Below are 19858 nucleotides of genomic sequence, written 5' to 3'. Positions count from 1 at the left end.
TAAAGCAACTTCCTTCCCTGAGCACAAATCCAATAAAAGTTTTCTTTCATGTTTTTTTCTGGAGTCCTTAACACTCTTTCCTTTATCTTTCTACCTCTTCCTCATTCCCTGGTTGTTTGGCTCTCCTCTCAGCAAACCTGTGGGACAAGGGTGGACTAGGAGTCATGTACAGCCAAATACAGAAAACTTGCAGTACCAGTATATAGCCTTTCCTTAATCTTGGTTTTGTTGTCTGTGATTTCTAGCACAAATAATGTGAATGGCAGAATATAGAGGGTTATCAAGGCTATATAGCATACCAATGGACTTCAAGACTGAAGCTTTTGACATTTCTCAAATATGGTATACTGAAAAGGTCTGTTCTGTATTCTCTCATTAACACCTCCTACAGTCCTTTTGGGGCTCTTGCTGGAGGAAGGAAATGTTACTATTTTTCTGCTCTTTGCATTTTGGTTTTTGATTTGAGATGGGAAGAGAGGCATTGGCAGGGCTCATACGCCACTAAGACATGATGAATTGTCCTAATTTTTTTCTGCACCTCTCATCTAACAATGGATATCAAAACAAAAAATAGGTATATTTTCCATTCCAAATATAAAGGACTTCTATTTTCCACTGTGTCTGTCAAAGAAAGAAAGAAAGAAAGTAAGTGAACAGTTTATATTCAACCACTTCAAAGTAGCAGATTAAAATCAGCTTTTATATAGCAGCATACCTCCCAGGAACTGGGACACTAACTCTGTGTAGCCCTTCCTAACTATAACAGGCAGCTAGATTGTGATTTCCAGAGCTTTCCAGTTGCTTTCAGCAAGGTGTCATGACAAAAATTCTGATGCTTATTTGGTTTTGCCATGCATTGCAGGGGGGATCAGAGCAATGTAAGAGCTCATGTGAAAAATTTACTCCCACTTATCTTAAATTCATCTGACTGCTCTCTCAAGCACAGTGTTGGTTTCTCTACTTGAGAGAACAAGGGTGATTCTGTTGGAGGTGGTCAGACTGACTTTTGCTACTCATTCAATCTTCATTTGACTGTTCTCTGCCTTCTTTTTTCTTGGTTCTCTGGGTTTATTTCAAACATTTCAAGATGGTATTAAGTATTTAAAAACATGAATGCAAGCAAATATCTAGGGTGGACTAGACGGTTTCTGCTTTTTTTTTCTTTGCTGTTGCTGATTCGAAATATTTTGTATGTGAAATGAATTAAGCTCAAAGTTGCATTCCTATTTAATCTGAACATGCTATAATTAGTCCCATGGATAGACCTCGAATCGTTCGGGTTATGCAGCATCATTATATTCATGCGCATGTCAAATTTGACCCCAGCTGGAGAAAATTAATAGCCTTGCCATACAGCATTTCCATATATTATATAGGACTTTTATCACGTATATTGTATTTCTGTCCAACATCCAAATACCCTTTGGGCAGGAATATCTGATTAATGGCTTGGGCTTATACCTTCAGTGCTAAACATAAAAATACTGAGAAGCAGGACTATGCATCAAATGCGGACTATTTGGTGAGAAGGGCACTTGTTTAAGTCATTTCTTGCTTAAGGAGGGAGCTAAGTTCTCTTCTAAAAACTCAGGTTCTGAGGCTGAGTTTTATGAACTGGGAAAGAAGGAACACATCAGCTTCATGCTGGTGTTTATGCAACAGTAGTAATTGTTTTGTTGCCCAGTGAAATGTCATCACTATCTTAGTCTAGTATGGCACAGAATATTTTAAATGTAAAACTCTTATCTTTGGGTGGAGACTAGGAGAAATAAGAATTTCTCATGAAATGAGGAGTATTTATTATCTCCATCCTAGAGAATCTGATGGGAGGTGAAAATAAATAAAGTTAACATTATATTTTCCTTCGATATGATGTCACACTGTAGACAACATAATCCTAATATATCTTAATGGCTGTACCTTTTAAGAGCTGAATACCAGCTGGAAAAAATACCAGCTGAAAAAAGGGATATCTAACTGGACAGAGAAAGGCAGCACACTCTAGAATAATTACTTATTGTTCCCTTGCTATAGAGCTGTGCCTTTTTAAAATATTCACTTTCCTTCTGTGTTTGAATGATTGCAGGTGTTTTACTAAAGTAATAAACTCTCACTAGTAAGAGATTCAGAAAAGCTGTTATTAGTGGCTCCAGTTTGGTGATGCATACCATTTTGCCCACTATTCCTGAAGTAGGTATATTCTGCTTAGCAAATTTTTTCTAACACTTCGCAAAATTGCTAGAATACTAAAATATTTTCTTCTCCTTTTATTCAAAATCTTAAACAGCTCCATAAATCTACAAATTCCAAGTCATGCAGAATCCCATACTTTATGCTTTAATATCCAATGCCATATTGTAACATTTCAGTTTTAGATACAATGCTTGAACACAATTAAAATAATATACATGAGAATTTTTACCTGCATATCTCTAGCAACTGCTATTTTTAAAGAAGAAATATCACAGAAAGGTTTGGTAAGATGCTAAGAGTAGCTGTTGGTAAATGTTGCTGTTGCATCTTACTACAATTTTGAAATGTCATCTTAATTAAATATTTCAGTGAACTTTAAGACATTCACTCCCATGCATTTTTTCCTCTCTCGCAAGATGCATACTCACTTCAAGTTTGTCAGCATTACCACCCAAGCTGTCCAAAATCACTTGTGTGTGTGTGAGAGGAAAAACACTCATCCGTCATTTGATTTACACCTTGGAATGACAGCAGCTGGGGAGGAACAAAACAACTGAAAAAAAAAATTTATTGGATAGAAGAATAAGATGGATCTGGCATATTAAAGTAGATGTGTGTGTAACAGGGTCTCTGACTTCCACAGCTACTCTCTGGTGCTATAGAAGATGGGCAGCTAAACACATCAGTGACAGAGGTAAAATTTCTAGCGGGGCTGAACAGGGCTCTGCTAGTTTGCACCAGCCCATGCCAAGAGGCAGGTGAATGCTCAGCAGGTGTCAGTCACTATTGGCTGGTTAACAATGCTGGGATTGCTTCATTACTGGAACCTTTGCTGGCTCTGAGGCTATGTTTTATTTCTACACCTATAATCATGGAGGAATTTTACACTAGAAACATGAAGTATTACAGGAAATTCTCAGAATAAATCCTATTGTACACCACTGAAAGCCAGAGAGAGCATGGACTGTGCATACCAAACAGTGCTGGTCCAGAGATGGCCTTTGGAGGTCTAACTGAAATTATTAATCTCATTCACACCTGTTAGCATCATTCCTGCCCTAAATGTCCTAAAGAGACTTAAATCAAGACAGTGATCAGTATCCTTAGATTTAGTGAGCACTGTGTTTTTATCCCTTCATCTTAACCAAAATCATCCTTCTGCATTGATTCGTGTGCCCTGCAAGGGGTTCTGTCATTACTGGCAGCCAGCGTAAAGCACCTGCACCATTACCCTCTGTTTGCACTGCTAGACCACTGCTGTTCACCTGTAGTGGACTTCGGAGCTGGCTTTCTCAGCAGCAGTTTACCCCTTCAAAGGGAAAAAGAAGGGTTGGAGAGGAAATAAAGTTAGTGCTTTATTCAATACATGTGTATTTAAGACGTTAATTAGTTTGATTTTTGTCTGCTGGATTTTTTTTACTTTCCCTTTCTGATAATGGTGCAGTGGTGCTGTAATGTTCCCTTCAGTGACAGTGAAAGGTTGCATTTAAGTGATCCAGCTCATTTCTGCATTTGATACCTCGCTGATTTAATGTTCCAGGTAAACTGAGTTACTGCAGTGCTGAAAGGTAACAACCTTTTCTCCCTGGACCTGATTTTTTTCCCCCTAAATATATATGGACACATATATACAGAACTTTCTTTGGCTTCAGCTGTCTATACTTCTGGGTGATCAAATTTTGCTCAAGAGTCTATTACCAGATTTTAATCTTATTTGTCCATGAATTAATTCCTTATATAAGGTAATATCTGTGCTCACATGCTCATTCAACCTTAACTGCATGCTTGCCACTTAAGTTGGGTGGCGTGTTAAAAAAAAAATAATAAAAGTAAAAGTGCGTTGATAGAAGGATGTGAGTTTGCGGCGCTGGCTCGGAGCCCGTACGGGGATAACCAGGTGGGTGCCCTGGTCAGATGGGGTCCGCGGTCACTCAGAGCCGGCCCTGCTCGGGCTGTCCGGGCCCGCCCCGACATTCCGAGCTTGTCGGCACCGAACAGAGGTGGGAAAGGCTTCGCTGCTCCGCCGGGCAGGTGCGGCCAGGGGGTGAGGCCGCCCTGTGGGTGAGGCGGTCCGGGCCGGGTGAGGCCGCCCCGCCCGAGGACCTCTTGTGGCGGCGGCGGGTGCAGGGGCTCCCCCTGCCGGCGGCCGGCGGGAGCGCGCGGAGTGGGGGGCGCGGAGCGCGCCCTGCCCTGCCCGGCCCCCGCTGCCGGCGCTCCGCGCTCCGCAGGCGGCAGCGCTAGCCCGCCCGTCTCCGTCCCTCCATCCCTGCCCGCCTCTCTCCCTGCCTGCCTCTCCCGCCGGGTCCAGCGCCAGTCCGGGGACCCTCTGCCACGGGGGCGCCGCCTCCCCCGCTGGCTGCTTTCCTTCCTTCCTTTCCTTCTCTTACCCGGCCGGTGAGAGCCGCCGGCTCGCCCCGCCGGGAAGCCTGGGCGCCCCCCAGGCATCGCTGCTGCTCCCCATGGGGATCCGGGAGTTCCCCAACCGTTCCGCGCGGGGCAAAGCCGCCACGCTGTGAGTACCCGCGGGGCCGGGCGGGCGGGCCGGGGAGACGGGGACACCCCACACTGCCCCACCTCACCTCACCGCACCTCGCCTCACCCTGGCCGGCGGCGCCGCCCGCGCCCGGGGGTCGCTCCGGTGGAGGGCGGCGAGGAAAGTTGTGGGCGCCGCGGGCCCGGGCCGGCTCCTCTGCCGGTGAGGGTCCCGCCGCCCGCCACCAACTTCGCCCGGGGCCGGGCTGACGCCCCTCTCCCGACCCGCAGCGGTATGCGGCGCTCCCCCGATGTCAGCCCCCGGCGGCTGTCCGACATCAGCCCGCAGCTGCGGCAGCTCAAGTACCTGGTGGTGGACGAGGCCATTAAAGAGGACTTGAAGTGGTCCCGCTCCGTGGAAGACCTCACCAGCGCGTCCGTGGGGCTCACCTCCATCGAGGAGCGCATCCTCCGCATCACCGGCTACTACGGCTACCAGCCCTGGGCCGCCAGCTACAAACGTGAGTCCCCGGCACGGACGGGCGTGGGGGATTGCCAGGGAGCCGGGGGAGCGGGCGCAGCCCGGACCCGGCTGAGGGATGTGGGTTAGAGGGGCCGATCGCTTTACCGCTGGAACAAACCTCGCTCCGTGGAAGGAAGCGCTCTCACTCTCGACAAAGAATTCGATGCCGGTGTTGCCTTAGTCCTTTGGCAGTGGCTGGTTCACGACAGCGTGGTGCTAGGAATGATGACAGCTAAATTCTGCTAAGAAAATAGGTCAAATATTTGTCTTCATGTTGCAGGCACGCTTAGCGACGGTGATTACCGTGGGTTGACAGCTGTGTAAAAGCCCCTGCACGCTCATGCACATACCATTTCCACAAGTAACGCATTATCACTGTGTGTTTCCGTTGTTTTAGGAGTCTGTCAAATTTTCACAGTACTTGAGCTGAATGATCTGTCTTTTCCTATGTCGAGTGGAACTGTTTCTTCCGTATGCATACAGTTGAGAAATAAACTTCAAATGATAACGATATGAAGAGAGATGTAGCTGTATTCCTTCACATGCATGATTTACAAAGGATGCATTACCTCGAGTCGTTGTAATATATCAACTAGTATTTTTGTGTGTTACGCCCTATTTCTTCTCCATCTTTCACCATGTGTATGTCAACTGTATGCATTAAAAAGTTCTAGAGTAGTTTACCAATTAATCGAAATCATAACATTATTTTGATTATCTTAAGGTCGTTCGTAACATTGCAGGGGGTTTTGCTTATAAAAGTATTCTGCCGTAACAGAAATCATTGCTTTGCTGGAAACAATGTCTCCAATAAAGTGGTTGCTTTCATATTGCGCTTCCCTAAATATTAAGTGTAAATGTTCTGAAATATTTACTACTGGATTATCTATTTGGCAGTATACTTAATAATGGAATAGAATGATACAAGAATGCATGGCACACAGTACTAGTTCAGTTTTTTTCTGAGGGAGAGCTGCTCCTGATTGCCTGAAAATAGGACTTTATTAATAAATATTCTAATACTCTTCTGTGAGAGCCTTTTAATTTTTTTTTCTTTGATTGCAATTTGGACAGAAATAGCAGATATTTGCTACTTTACTCACTAGGAGTATGGTATTTCTATAAGAACAGTTCCAGTGCCTGGATTGGGGCTGTTCTTGAGAGTAAAGCTTATTCAGGCCAGTTTTAAGGATCAAATCATATGTGGATGCCAGACTGAGTTGGATGTTAATGGTTCTATCTGACAGAGTGACTAATAGTCTAGCTGAAGTCACACTGAGCTGCTATGGCTGAACCTTCTGAAATAATAAAGGTCATGCTGGCTCCTCAATTATAACCTATTTGTTGAAATTTATAACTCTGTCTGAAAAAGTTAATAGCAAGCCTAAGCCTGCTATTCTTGTTACATTTTCTCTCCTAATTTGATCTGAATAACAAAATTACATACTTGGGTTATAATGGTGGGGAATAAATATACAAAGTGCCTGAGTTTCATAAATGTATGTCTAAAATACTAGGTTACATGAATTTGTTACCAATTTAAAATCTGACTTACTAGGAATATAGAAGGGCACGTAGAAAAGATACATCTCTACACCATGGTTTAAGCAGAGCCATGTTGATCTGCATCAGCTGAACAGCTGACTGAATAGGGTATATCATCTGAAGTGGGAAGACAACTTTGTCACAGCCACTTTGAAACATCTTTGAATACTCCTTCAAGTTGGGCTGATGTCTAATTTTGGGATATGGACTTTCCTTGTGACTTTGCAGTTAGAAAATCTATGGCTCAAGTACAGCAAACAAATGATTTTTGTTAAGCTCAAATTGCAACTTTTTGTCATCTTATATTGCATCCTTGTAGACATTTGGATGCACTATGATTGTAATTATGGACTGCATTAATAATGGACCTGCTTTGCAGAAAATATGTCTATAATATGATCTGATCTAGATTTATTTAGTCTATCTCTCTTGGTGACATTCTTCTTATTGTAACTAAATTGCCTGTAGGGTCAAATCTACATCTTTTGCACTGGAGTGTATTCCTTTTGTACATTACTTAGACTTCCCTTTGCACATTACTTAGACTGTTTATATATATAGGTGTATATATGGATATATAAAATTGTTTGAGAGATTCAGAAAGCTTTTGCTTATTTGGTTGTTTTTGTTTTAGCAAAACTCCATTAGGGAAACTACCACTGATAACCTGAGATAATGTTACTATGACCCCTAAACTTGCTGGGAGAACAATTTGAAACATACCCAGATGCCTCAAGGTTATGTAGCAACTCCAGTATTTAATATTCTTATAAATTAGTTGGAAAGAGAGGAGGAAGAAGTGAAAATATGCTAAAGACACAAACTGCTCTGGATTGGGCAGAATAGGAAAGGACTTGTAAAATTACCCTAGGGAGTCCTATTCCAGCCAGGTGACTTGTTAAAATGTCAATAAATGTCATTCAGTTATCACAAACACAAGCCTCAAATTTCCTGAAAATGCTAAAATTACCCACCAACTTTCACATTACATTGGCTGGTGATTTTGGGGACTATTCACGGCTCAGGGAAGACCTCTGCTGTTTGGCTGCACTTGCAAACCAGATTTTAGGAATTGGAATAACATAATGTAGTTCCTGTGTGTTAGGATGCCTTCAGCAAATTTTGTGAAATATTGTAATTATGATTATCTGCTCTCAAAAAATATTACAGAGGCTCTGAGATGAGCAAGGAGAAGGAGTACAGGCAATCTGTTGAGAATCTCAAGAGCTTTTGCTGTTTACCTTAAAGATGCTGAAACAAAAGTATTGGAGAGTACTGGCACACGTTGCTTAGGCAGGTAGAGAGTTTTTCTTCTTATGGGTCCTAAGAGAAAAAAAATAGACAGGCAAAGAAGCTGAAAAACCATCAATTAAAAAATGATAGAAAAAAAAAAATATTGAAGAGAACATGTAATTTATTCTTGAGATGAAGATTTCAAGGGATTGTAATAGCAGTGACAAGAGCTAGAACTGTGATAAAATGGGAAACATATTGGAGAGAATATTAAACTTTATTATCCAGAATTTGAATTAGCCTATCCTTAGGCTGTGAGGAGACTTTTCTTGAGGGTTTCTTGTGCTTCCCTCCCATAGCATCTGCAACCTTTAGAAAGAGAATAGGAATGTTCCCTGATCTAATCTGGTAGTTATTTTTCTGAATTCTTTGATTTCCAGGGTAACTAATTATTAACTGCTCTCCAGTCTAAATGTGTCCCACGGGGAATATTTTGCAGAATATGATTTGATTTTTCAAATATAAAGGCAGAGGGGAAGAAACAGATAAGATGCAGTCAGATTGTAGAATCATACTCTTATGCAGCTACAAATGTAACAGAGCTTGATATTTGTGAAAATCTCATTATCAGTAAGAGGTATGTTGATTTTTTTTTCTCTTTTAGTTAGAACATAGGGATCAAGGACTGTAATTCAAAAAGCCCCCAGAACAATGTACTGAAATTTGCAGATCCCATTGATAGTCTTCTTGCTGTATGGAGATGAAGCTTCTGTTAGAGCTGTATTAGCACTGCTGTTCTCTTCCATGAAGGTTATGTGAATGCTCATGATTTCTGCCTCTGGAAGCTTGGGACTTCAGTTGAAGAGCAGAGGCAAGTTTGGAGGTGAACAGCCAAATTTTAAGTGTCCATTTCACAGCATTGTCAGTTGGAATAGTTTTCTAAATATTTTTTGAAGTGTAGTTCCCTAGGAGCTTTAATGCGCTTGAGAAATAGAGACGTCACAAAACTCTTGGACTGTCCTCATGGTCAGCATGGAAGACTTGTCTGTTGTAATGATTGTAGCAATTGGCAGGGTGCTTGTTTCCACAGGAAATGTTCACAGCTATCACCTTTGCCAAACATCCATTTTTCTCTAGCTAGGTCTGTTTTCTGGTGATTCAATATCACAATGTGTCATTATGTGATTAGTATTTTAAATACATTCATGTAGGCTTGAGCCAGCTATCCCTATTTTGCAATCTTCTTCCTACAGATCACCTGCTTCTACTCCTTGTTTAAGATTAGGGTCTTTCTTTTAAAGCAGGGACTTTCGAATATCTTAAGCATGTGTTCATAAATACAGACTTGTTATGGACAAACCAGGATTGCATGGGCTTTGGCCTCCCTCTTTTATTCATTTATATTCTTTGTGTGCTTACAGACGTTTCCCTGCCTGCAGAAAGAAAATTAAGAGAATGGTACGTAGTTTTAAGTCCTTTAGGAATTGACTGCTTGTTGGTGGATCATGGCTTGTAACATACATTTCTCTGAGACTTCGACCTTGTGTATAATTCCAGGTTGTCCCAGTGATAACTTTTAAGAGACGTGATGTTCAGGTGAAAGGGAAAGATTGTGTCCACTAAATGAAGGTCTCTGGCTTTGCTTCCCCCTGATAATTTAAATATAATTTTTCATATTTTAATGTTTCTTCATAGTTATTTCAGCAATAACAAAATAAACCGTATAATTTTAATGCACAAAATTTCAATATAGTACTCAGACAGTGTGTAGCACATTAGGACTTGACCTGAATGTGACATTTAAGTGCTGTCACCATTATCAGTAACATACTGAAACACATTGGCTGAATAGCCTGAAGATTGCTCAAAAAGCATAGTCTGAGTATGCCAATCACAGAACTTTACTATAGAATGATTTGGATAAGAAGGGACCTTAAAAGTCTTCTAGTTTCAACCCCCCCATGCCATAAGCAGAGACACATTCACTGCACCAGCTGGCTCAAATCCTCATCCAGGTTAGCCCTGAACACTTCCAGAGACTCCTAACTCCTCTGGGCAGACTGTTCCCAGTTACAGACTTTGACAGCCTTACAAGGTAAGAGTTTAGTGTTGGTTTTAGCTAATTAAATGTATGAGCACTGTACTCGTACAAATATTAGAGTATCAGTTATACAGCTAAAGAGTGGTGTTTCCAACTGATCCCCAGTGTTCCTCCTTATGATTTTCTTTTCATGTGCCACTGAATGCTGAAATTTCAGTTTCTAAAAGCAAATCCAGCATGAATATGAATCAAGAGAAATTTGTGCAAATACAATTTTCATGTATTTGTATCTGAGGGAGAATTTAACTTACTTTTTGAGGTGATGTACTCCAGAAGTTCAAAGACATAAGTTGAAGACTATAATTTTCTCTGGGGAAAGCCATTTTCAGGCCAACTGTAAGCAATTAATTTAAACTGATTGCTTGCTTTCCAGTGCATAAATACTGACTGTAATAAGTTTATAACTAATGCAAGACTTGGTGGTATCATTAATGTTGCTGTTTCTGAGGTCAAATGATTGTGTGAGAATCTTGCTTTTCAGGTGAAAACATGGAGTAACCTCTAGGTGTCCTACTTGGTGCAGCTATCCAGGTTTCTCTTCCCAGGGTCAATCTATAGGTCAACAGCCCTTCTACAACACCTGATCTGTATGTCAGCACTGAAGCTCAGAAGACAAATAAAAATATGTGCTTTTTTTTTTTAATAAATGCTTGTGATGTCTGAGGCCTGATTTATTTTTTTAATTGATGCTCTTCAACTCTTCATTGTCAGTACTATCATCAGTAATTTTTATGTTATCAAGAAAACCTAAGAAAACGTGAGAACACTACAGGTGAAAGAAAGCAATGGTGATGAATTGCACTGCAGATTTAAAAGTACTGTAGCATTGTCATTTCAAATGTCAGTTGCAGTTATCTCCTGGAGGCTAAGCCTACATGTGGTGATACGAGCCAGGGATATTCCTGACTTATGTCCACACGACAGCTCACACAAAAACTTCTTAAGCAGTTTCCTCATTATGTAGTAGTCACCATGGCTCAGAAGGGCTGTCCCCAGAAACAGTCTCTTTAAGTATTTTGGAGACCTAATCCTAAGTCTGTTTGCATCCCAGATACTACAGGATATGTTTCCCTTTTGAAAGAGGACCCATTGGCTCTCATGGATTTTAGCTTTCTGGGTGGCCTTGCAACAGAGAATGAGCACAATCTGGCCACCTGAGGCAGGCCAGAGCACTACAGGTGCTGAATACTGAGCAGCTGCGAAGATACCAGGTGAATATTTAAAGAAAAAGCCTTTCAGAATCTTCTTTTTCAAGACAGTTCCAATAGGGAAGAAAGATGGGGGTTCTTAGGCTTTTGAAAATTGGTAAGACTTTTTTTTGGCCAGTACTAAATAGAAAACTGGTTCTTGTTACAATATAGAGCTTTAAGTTTTAAATTTCTTGCTGGCAAGCCAAGCAAATTATCATTTAAACTGGTATGCTAAACATTTTTGATTGTTTAATAAATATTTAGTAAATGGTAAATGTTTTGTGAATATTTAGTTGCTTGTTTACTTAACAGTTTTAATTGAGTAAAGTAACCACCACTTTTAACTAGGCAGATGAAAACATACTTTTTGTTTTGTATCTAGTTTTCATAGTGAAGAAACTAAAAATTACCGCCTGCAAAATGGGCCATCTTTATTTGTGTTTGCTGTTTAAACAAATTAATTCATTGCTTTCAGCTTTTCTTTTTCAGTGCAGCTTTAACTACATCATCTTCAGCCATTTATACTAAACAGTTCATGGGACAGCAATTAGGAGTCTGTTGATTTCCATCATTCATTTTATACCCTTAATAAATGTTATCATTGAATGCTGCTGTGTTAGAATATACCACTGAAGTCTCCATTATGAAAGCCTACTGCTAAACCTAGCTGTACATCTTTGCAATGTCAGGACCCACATTAACAGTTTTGAAGAGTGTTACCTGGCATTTGAGAGTCCTTCCACTGGAAAACTGCATTTTTTTTTAATAGAAATGCAGACACGTTTACTAAGCAATAATAGTGGATAGTTGCTAAAAACACATACTACTCTGAATTGATATGAAATAATGAGAAAAGTTAATTTTGAAAAAAAATAATTTGGAAGTTGTCAAGAATTATGAAAAAATTCCTATTTTTTGAACTATTTTTATTACAGACCCTTCCTCAGGGTAAATTTCAATGGTCGTTCTGGAGTGCACTGTGTGATGAAACAATTAATTGCACAAGATAATAGTATTGAAATCAGACTACAAAGCCTGTCTTGTCCTACCATGATATCAGATAGTGTTGTGTTACTAGAGTGTTACTGAAACACAAAGTCACGACAGGACAATGACCAGCAAAGATCATTAGCTTAACAGCTAATTTTACTAGATTCTAGCTCTTGTCAGGGCTGTCTTCAAGGTGAGTTTTCATGCCATAAGCTCTCTTCCATATACTGAGGTGTTTGTGCTTCATATTCCTTGTGTAAATTGCTGATAATTTCTGCCATTTGCTTGAGATGAAATTAGCCTCAAGAGAAAGGAGAGAGATGCCAACCAGGTAAAGTGGCAACTATACCATGCCAATGGCAGGGAGTTGGAATCACATGATCCTTAAGGTCCCTTCCAACCCGTAGTGTTCCATGATTTTATAGAAAAGTTATGTAAAGGCCACTTTGGTTCTTTGCCAAGCACCATCCATTGGAATGCAAGGGTGTAGTTCTGTCCCTCTTGCTGTTTTGGAAGCTGAAGCCATAGACTTTCTGCTATTGCTTGTGAATGATGACTACTCTGAGAACAGTAATAAAATGAGCACTTATGTTCGTAGAAATTTATTTGCAGATCATGGTTCCTACCTAAGCAATAGCTTGCCTTCATGTGGTACATCTTACATGTGCTACATCCAGGTATTTATGATCCCCGTTTGTCTTCACTAGGCACATGTTCTTTCATCCTTCATTGTATCCTTGGAAGAAAAACAGATGCTGTGACTTTGTGGAAGACCACAGAGAAATATTTTCTTTATGAACCACTACATGAAGTATTCCTTAGACAGAAGGGATGCAGCAGAGATATCCCTGGTTTCATTTTATTCAGAATTTGAGAAACTTGTTCTCCACTCAGTCATCTCCCCCTATAAAAATGTGCATCTGAATGTTTCCAGACACTTCTCTTTTTCTCTGGAACTGGAAGACCTTATAAGGTTCATTTTTGTTACCAAATGTGCATTATTTTCTTTCCTGTCATTTTGTTTCCATGAGTGTATCTGGACAATATAGGAGTTGTTTTCTGAGAAAAGCTCTTCCAGCAGTGCTGGAAATTAGGTGGTCTCACATTTAAAAAAATAACAGTGATATCACATAGCTGATAGGGCATATTAACTCAGCAAGCCTATCATTTGAGGCAAGAATATTTGAATATTTGTCATCTCTCCAGCGTAAGGGGATGTAACTGGTTTCTAGTGATATAATAAGGCCTTAATCTTGCACTTAAATTTTATTTTTTCTTTGCTGTAACTGGTCTCTGTCAAAGAATTCCTAAGAATTGCCTTATATGTCTAAAGGAAGCAACCAGATTCTTATTTTTGAGCACTGGTGCAGAGTCCTATCAACCCCATTGAAATATAAATATTGTGCCAGAGCTGATCCAATAGTGACAGCCCAAAGGGGTTTTTTTCCTTGACTCTTACATCAGCAATACCACAAATTTGGTGCTTTTCCTTGCTATCTCTTCAGACCAGCTGAAGTACTAAAGTAGCATGGAAATTGACCTGCTTGTTCAAGTAGAGCAGGCCAAGTCATTCCACCCTTAAGCTCACTGTTGTGCTGTTTATAGCACTGTAGCAGCCTGGGGGCCATGCCTAATCTGGGATATCTTGCTTTGACTTTGCCAGATCCATGCAGGTGTATGAACAGAGCGCAGGTTTGTGCTCAGGTGGGAAGTGAAGCAAGAACCTGCTCCTTCAGAGTAGGTGAGCTTGTGTGAGGATGGTGATGGTGTATTCATGGTGCTTTCCTGAAAGCCTGGAGTTCTCTTTCATTTTTCCAAGAGTAACTGCTTTCCAGACAATGTGGTTCATTGAGTGTTCAGTAGGAATTATCTGCTCACAGATTTTTTCCCTAGCTGAAATATGCAGCGCCAGGATTAATATCAATGGTCCTGTGAAACAGGAAATGCAACTTCATGGCTTTATGATTTTGTTGTCTCTCCTGCTCACTTTATGCAATGTTTTTTGGATCTTTAAAACTGATTTAATTAACATGCAGCCATTTATTTTGAACAAACAAAGATGGTCATCTTGTTTGCTTTTTCAGCTTAGATGAAAAAGCCACCTATGGTTTTGGTTAACACTTTCCATGGAATGGAAATTAATGACAGAAACCATTGTTCCTTGTGCTTTTGAAATTATTATTTGCTGAAATGATTTTTTGCTGCATAGCATTTAGTGTTCTACTGGCCTGGTAACTTCTCAGTTGCAGGTCATTCTTTGCTTCAGAAACAAGACATTTGTAATGTAAAGAAATATGTTTAGGTTTGGTTACCAGAGGCTAATTAAAGAGAAGGAATTACAAAATAATGTAAAGGTAGAGTAAGGCAGCAAGAAACAAACCCCTTGAAGTCAGTGGAGCCATAGAAAATGTCTTTAATTAAGTTAAGAGATTTGATTACCTTCAAGTTGAGCAAGATGAGTGGGAAAAGAGCAGAAAAAGCTATTTGTGTTTTACAGATTTGGCTTCCTCTCGCTTCTACATCATATGTTTTGACTAGAGGCCTCTGTTTTTCAGGACTATTTCAGCTATTTCTTACATACATTGCAAGTGTATTCCATGGGCCTGAATTTGGGAGCTTGGGTTTCATGCAAGCCAGAGATTATGCCCAGACAAGGTGAATTCTGGTGCATTCAGGAGTTCAAAAATTATTTAAGTTTTTTGATAGACATGGGAATGACAGATGGATCTTGACTTGGAAATGAACATAAGCCTACATCCAGATATTACTGTAGGTGTAGCGTGGGACTCCTACATACAGCCACATGAACTTTCTTCTAATATATGGGAATTAAAGTCCTCTTTATCAGTCTGGGAGATTGTGTGAGTTGGCATAAAAAACAGGTTAACATGAAGGAATAGAGTTACTGTGTGTATGGCTTCAGGGATTTCAGGAGGATATCTGACTCCTGCCTGGTTTCTCCAGCTTGCCAGGTTATCTTGGGATATGAAGAATGCACAAAGACACCTTAAATGACTGCCTTCCCATGGTTGTTTGCTTGTAGGACTTACGGAGATCTTCTTAGAGGGTGCAGTGTGGAATTGGATCTCTAGTTCCAGTTCATAAAATTGACTTCACTGTTTTTGGGAAGTATTATTTGATAATCAACTTATTTAGTAAACTACTTTTGTATTTGCTATTCTTGTTTCAACGACAGCTTGCTTTCAAACTTTATAGCTCAGTAATGTGTAGTTTAATATCTGTAGGAAATTCCTTGTCTTTTGTAAATAGTGATTTCAAGAGGTAGAGGGCTGTATATATGTTCTGACTTCACCCAGGTTGAGGAGTGGTTTTATGTTTTATAACATTTCTCGAAATGGAAACAAATATGGGAGTAAATCATAGAAACACGGATGAGTAATTTCTTTGTAAAATAATGCATGGACAAGAAACATGTCTTGTACTGGGAACAATACTTCGTGCTTTCTGTGGCTGCTATGTGCAAGGTAAAAACTGCTTCTCACAGGAAATCATTCTGGCAAACAGGATTAGGCATTCTGTATTTATTTCTATAAAATGAAAATATTTTTGCATAGCATCTTTATAAGAATCTTTGCTATTAATATTACTTTAAAATTATACTCATATACCAGGCAGTGTTTTATCTCTCCATGTCAAATTCTTTTACACCCTACAGTAACATTTATCTAAAGACACAATATCTTATGTCTGTATAATTGAAAATACACTGAAAGTGGTACTGAAACTAGAATCTGTAGAGTATATGCCTAAATTCTCTTATGACTCTCTAGGTAGTTTTTGTTTCATGATGAGCTTACTGAACAAGGGAAACAGGGAAATGCATCTCCAGTACAGCACTTTTTAATGTATTATTTAGTTCTGCACTGATAATAATGAGAGAATTAGAAAGGCTTTTGAGATTAATCCCTGACTCCAACCAAGCACATGCACTTTTCTCAGTAACTTCTATCAAGCCAGGTTTCAGCTATCAGGCTTAAGTCTTTGAGTTTGCCTTTTAAGCAGGTTTCCTGCTTTGTATGCTGAACATTTGTTCCTAAGGCAACTGCATCCAATTACACCTACCCATACATGGTCTTTATTATATGTTCCTGAGCACTACTGAGGAGCTTAATTTAAATTATGGAATAATTATTTCTTTTAATAGATGTGCAGTTTAAAATTTCTTTAAATTTGGTGTTTAGTTAGTATTTAATAGCTTGTCCCAACATGAGTAGAGAGCATCTACAGGAATTGAGAAGAGGCCACTCTTCCCATTGCCTAGAAAACTGTATTCCAGAGCCCAGGTGCTGAAAGGAGAATGAACATATATACAATTGTTTACAGCTTTAAGTTAGGAGTAAAGGATTGAGACTTCTGACAGGGCATGTTATAGAAGCACCAGTATAGGAAAAGAAGTCCTCAGACAGGTCTGTTACCAATAGAAAATTCTGTATTGCTCTAAGGTCAAACTCTTTGAGCTTAAACTCAAACTCTCAAACATTTAAGCTCTTAAAACTCCCTCCAGAGGGTCCCAGAGCATGCTCACCGAAGTATTTTTACATACTACAAAAAATATATGCTACCTCACAAGGCTAGAGTTTCTTTTGCAACAAGAACTTGTTCTGTGCTTTTCAAATGGAAGTACAGAGTGACTGAATCTGGTCCCAGATTCCAATCGAGAGCATTTGTGTTGCAGCTATTATTGATCTAAACATGTACAGAAAATTCCCTTCCAGCCAAGAGCATTCCCCTAGTGAACCTCTAGTGAATTCTTGTTTCCTTCACTTTGTTTTTCCTTGCAGAAGGCAGTTAGACAGTTGTTATTCTTGATCCTCCAATTATCTATAATAAAATGATCCTTCTTATTTATGCTAGGTGAGAACAGCATGGGAGCAATGAAACTGCCTTTCTCTCTGAAGCAGTTCAAAGCAGGAGGAGGTAAAACAATTTCAAATACTGAGGTAATTAGGATCTTGAAACACTTTTTTTGGAGGGAGGTTTGTGGAATCCATGCAAAGTTGCATGCCCGGTTCTAGGAATTGTACCAGAGAAATAAGAGATCAAGAGACATGAAGTACCCTGGATATTAACTGCCCTAGTTCAATTACTTGCACTTTAGAATAATAGAAAGGTACAACAAAATCAGTACCTTGCAGAAAAGCTTCTTCTATTTTAGATGTATAGCGCTCAGTTAGTTCAAGGTTGAAATAGTTGCACTGTAATCTGCTTTGTGTAACGGCAGCTGATTTTTAGTAAAAGATACATGGTTATATAAATCTCAGCTCTGTGTTGAAGCTGATGAATTTCACTGTCAGATTTCAATAACCAACCTTGCAAGTCTGATCTTTCTTGGGTTTTTTGTTGCTGTTATTTCCCAATAGGATGAGTTATTGTCATCTCATAAAGATGATTTCATTAGATTTTATTTTAGTGTTAAAATTAGAGCATTTCTTAACCATTACATAATACAAATAATACAGCTCAAATAATTTTTCATTTGTAAGTTTTTTGGACTAACTAATTAATGAAATTAAAACATTATAGTAGTTATGATAAGGTAAAATTTCAGGCATATCAGCATTGAAGAAGCATTTGGACAAAGCCCATCAAAATATTTTTGTCAGCCCTGGAGCTGGCAGTTGGATGAGATGATTATGGTAGGTCCTGTCCAGCTGAATTTGTTCAATTTTTTCCTACTTTTCTTCTCTCATAATTTTTTTATGCTAATGTTACACCATTAAAATATTAAGGACCTTATCTAGTAACCAAAATATTAGCTGAAAATACCCATGGGTGTAATTACAGCATCATGCATCTGCTTTGCAATTGAAAAAAATAGGTCTTTAGTGGGTTTATTTCGTTAAGTAATGAGGAAGCTGTATTTCGTTGGAGCTACTGAGTTGCAAGGAAATGTCACTGCAACTATTTGATACATAAGTTTCAAGCCAGCAAAATTGCACATGAGTAGCTTAAGCTGGGCAGAAGCTGTGGGGCTAAAATTATTTCTTTGTATCTATTACCTTTGAGGATGTTAATTATTTGTATTGCCCAAGGCAGTTGGTTTTAGCCAACAGTGAGCGCAATTTTTTTTAAACTAATTTAATATCCTTCTCATAATAAAATACCATTTTTATTTGCCTATGCTAACTATAGCTATTTAGAAGATCACATCTTTTCTCCAATATGTAAATTTTAAGCCAACTTGTGCATGAATAGACTTCTTTTTTTTTTTTGGTGCAAACATAAATAATTCCATGCACTGTCAAAATACTTGAGTTCTCTTAGTCATTTTGTCCTTTTCAATATAATCACTGATCTATGCTTTCATTTTGTTCAACAGTCTGATCTTGTCATTTTTTTCAGAATGTAATATGATCCCGAGTAAATTGATGAGCAATTTAACTTGACCCAAAATTCTGTCTATATGGAAAAATTCTTGCCACAAGGTTTCTTTGTGGTTATTGAACAAAAATTAAAAACTGTGTAAATTAGTGTTTTGATGGATGTTTGACTTATTTCAGAAAAAATGTATCTCTTCAGGAAATAAATTTGACACAGCAGTTTGACATCTTTGCAACATGTTGAGAACTTCAGTCTTTGATACCTTGTTTGCAAGAAGCACCATTTCCTTAAGCATTAAATTCTCTTCAAACCAAATACATCATTCATTTTATTTAAATTGGTTCTCTGATGACCTTAATGACATAAAGTACTAATTAAGCAGTACAAGCCTGTAGAATACAGCATAAAATAAGTAGTTTGGAAAAGACAAGTAAAGGCAATTACCACTGGTAGGGTTTGGGGAAAACAGCATTAAATTTTCAGATTTCTCTCTGAAATTAAACTACAACTCAAATGCCCTGGATCCCAAATGCAGCATGTGACAAGAAACTGTAGCTGTCTTTTCCTGGTGTTTTTGTTTTGTTTGGTTGCTTGCTGTTTTGTTTATTTTGTTTTGAGGTTTTTTGTTTATTTGGAGTTTTCTTGTGTTCAGATTTAACTCTGGGTCAAGATTTTGGAAAGAGATTTTGTAACTCACGAGTCTTATAGACTTGTAGACTGTACAAGACTTATAGCGTCTTATGTAGAACACAACTCTTCTTGTTCTATATAAACATCACTTAAAGGACAGCCATTTTTAAGAAGCCACTGTTAACCACACTTTATTTGCCAGCGATTAGCTGCAATTTGAGCAAAGAGAGTATGGGGAGAGGGAGATAAATGTATCTTACCTGCTGGGAGGTGTTCTGTTCAAAGCTGTTCTGTTGCTTTCTGTTCTCCAGCCAGCTCACTCTCTTACTCAGAGCCATGAACTTCTTCCTTTCTGTACTCTCTACCCCATTTACCACTTCAATTGTCTTTTCTCTCAACTACTGATGATTTTTTTTCCTCTCCTGTTTAGGTTTCTTATCTGTCTCAGTGAGATCTCTTTCATTTTCTAACAGCTGGTCTCTGCACTTCCAGCTGCAGTACTGGTCATGTATAGATAAAGACCAGACTTAAATAAAAGGAAATTCAGAAACTTTAACAACATTTGGGACAGTGATATGCTAAAAAGCCCCCTGGTAACATGTTCTGGATTTTCTATGGGAAACCCAAAGAGATAAGGTG

General features: G+C 39.2%; 1 protein-coding gene across 1 annotated transcript in view; it reads left to right on the top strand.

Annotated features, from left to right (window-relative positions):
- Positions 1–4652: 4652 nt before the first annotated feature.
- The window catches only part of SLC35F3 (solute carrier family 35 member F3), a 157524-nt gene continuing 142318 nt past the window's right edge, over positions 4653–19858 (top strand). Inside the window, exons 1-2 of the mRNA XM_062489028.1 lie at positions 4653–4705; positions 4957–5186. Of these exons, the coding sequence (XP_062345012.1) occupies positions 4653–4705; positions 4957–5186 (283 nt within the window). The remainder of the gene's footprint in view (positions 4706–4956; positions 5187–19858) is intronic.

Source organism: Cinclus cinclus, chromosome 3, assembly GCF_963662255.1.
Source record: "Cinclus cinclus chromosome 3, bCinCin1.1, whole genome shotgun sequence".
Lineage (NCBI taxonomy): Eukaryota > Metazoa > Chordata > Aves > Passeriformes > Cinclidae > Cinclus > Cinclus cinclus.
This window is presented reverse-complemented; position numbering and strand designations above follow the sequence as displayed.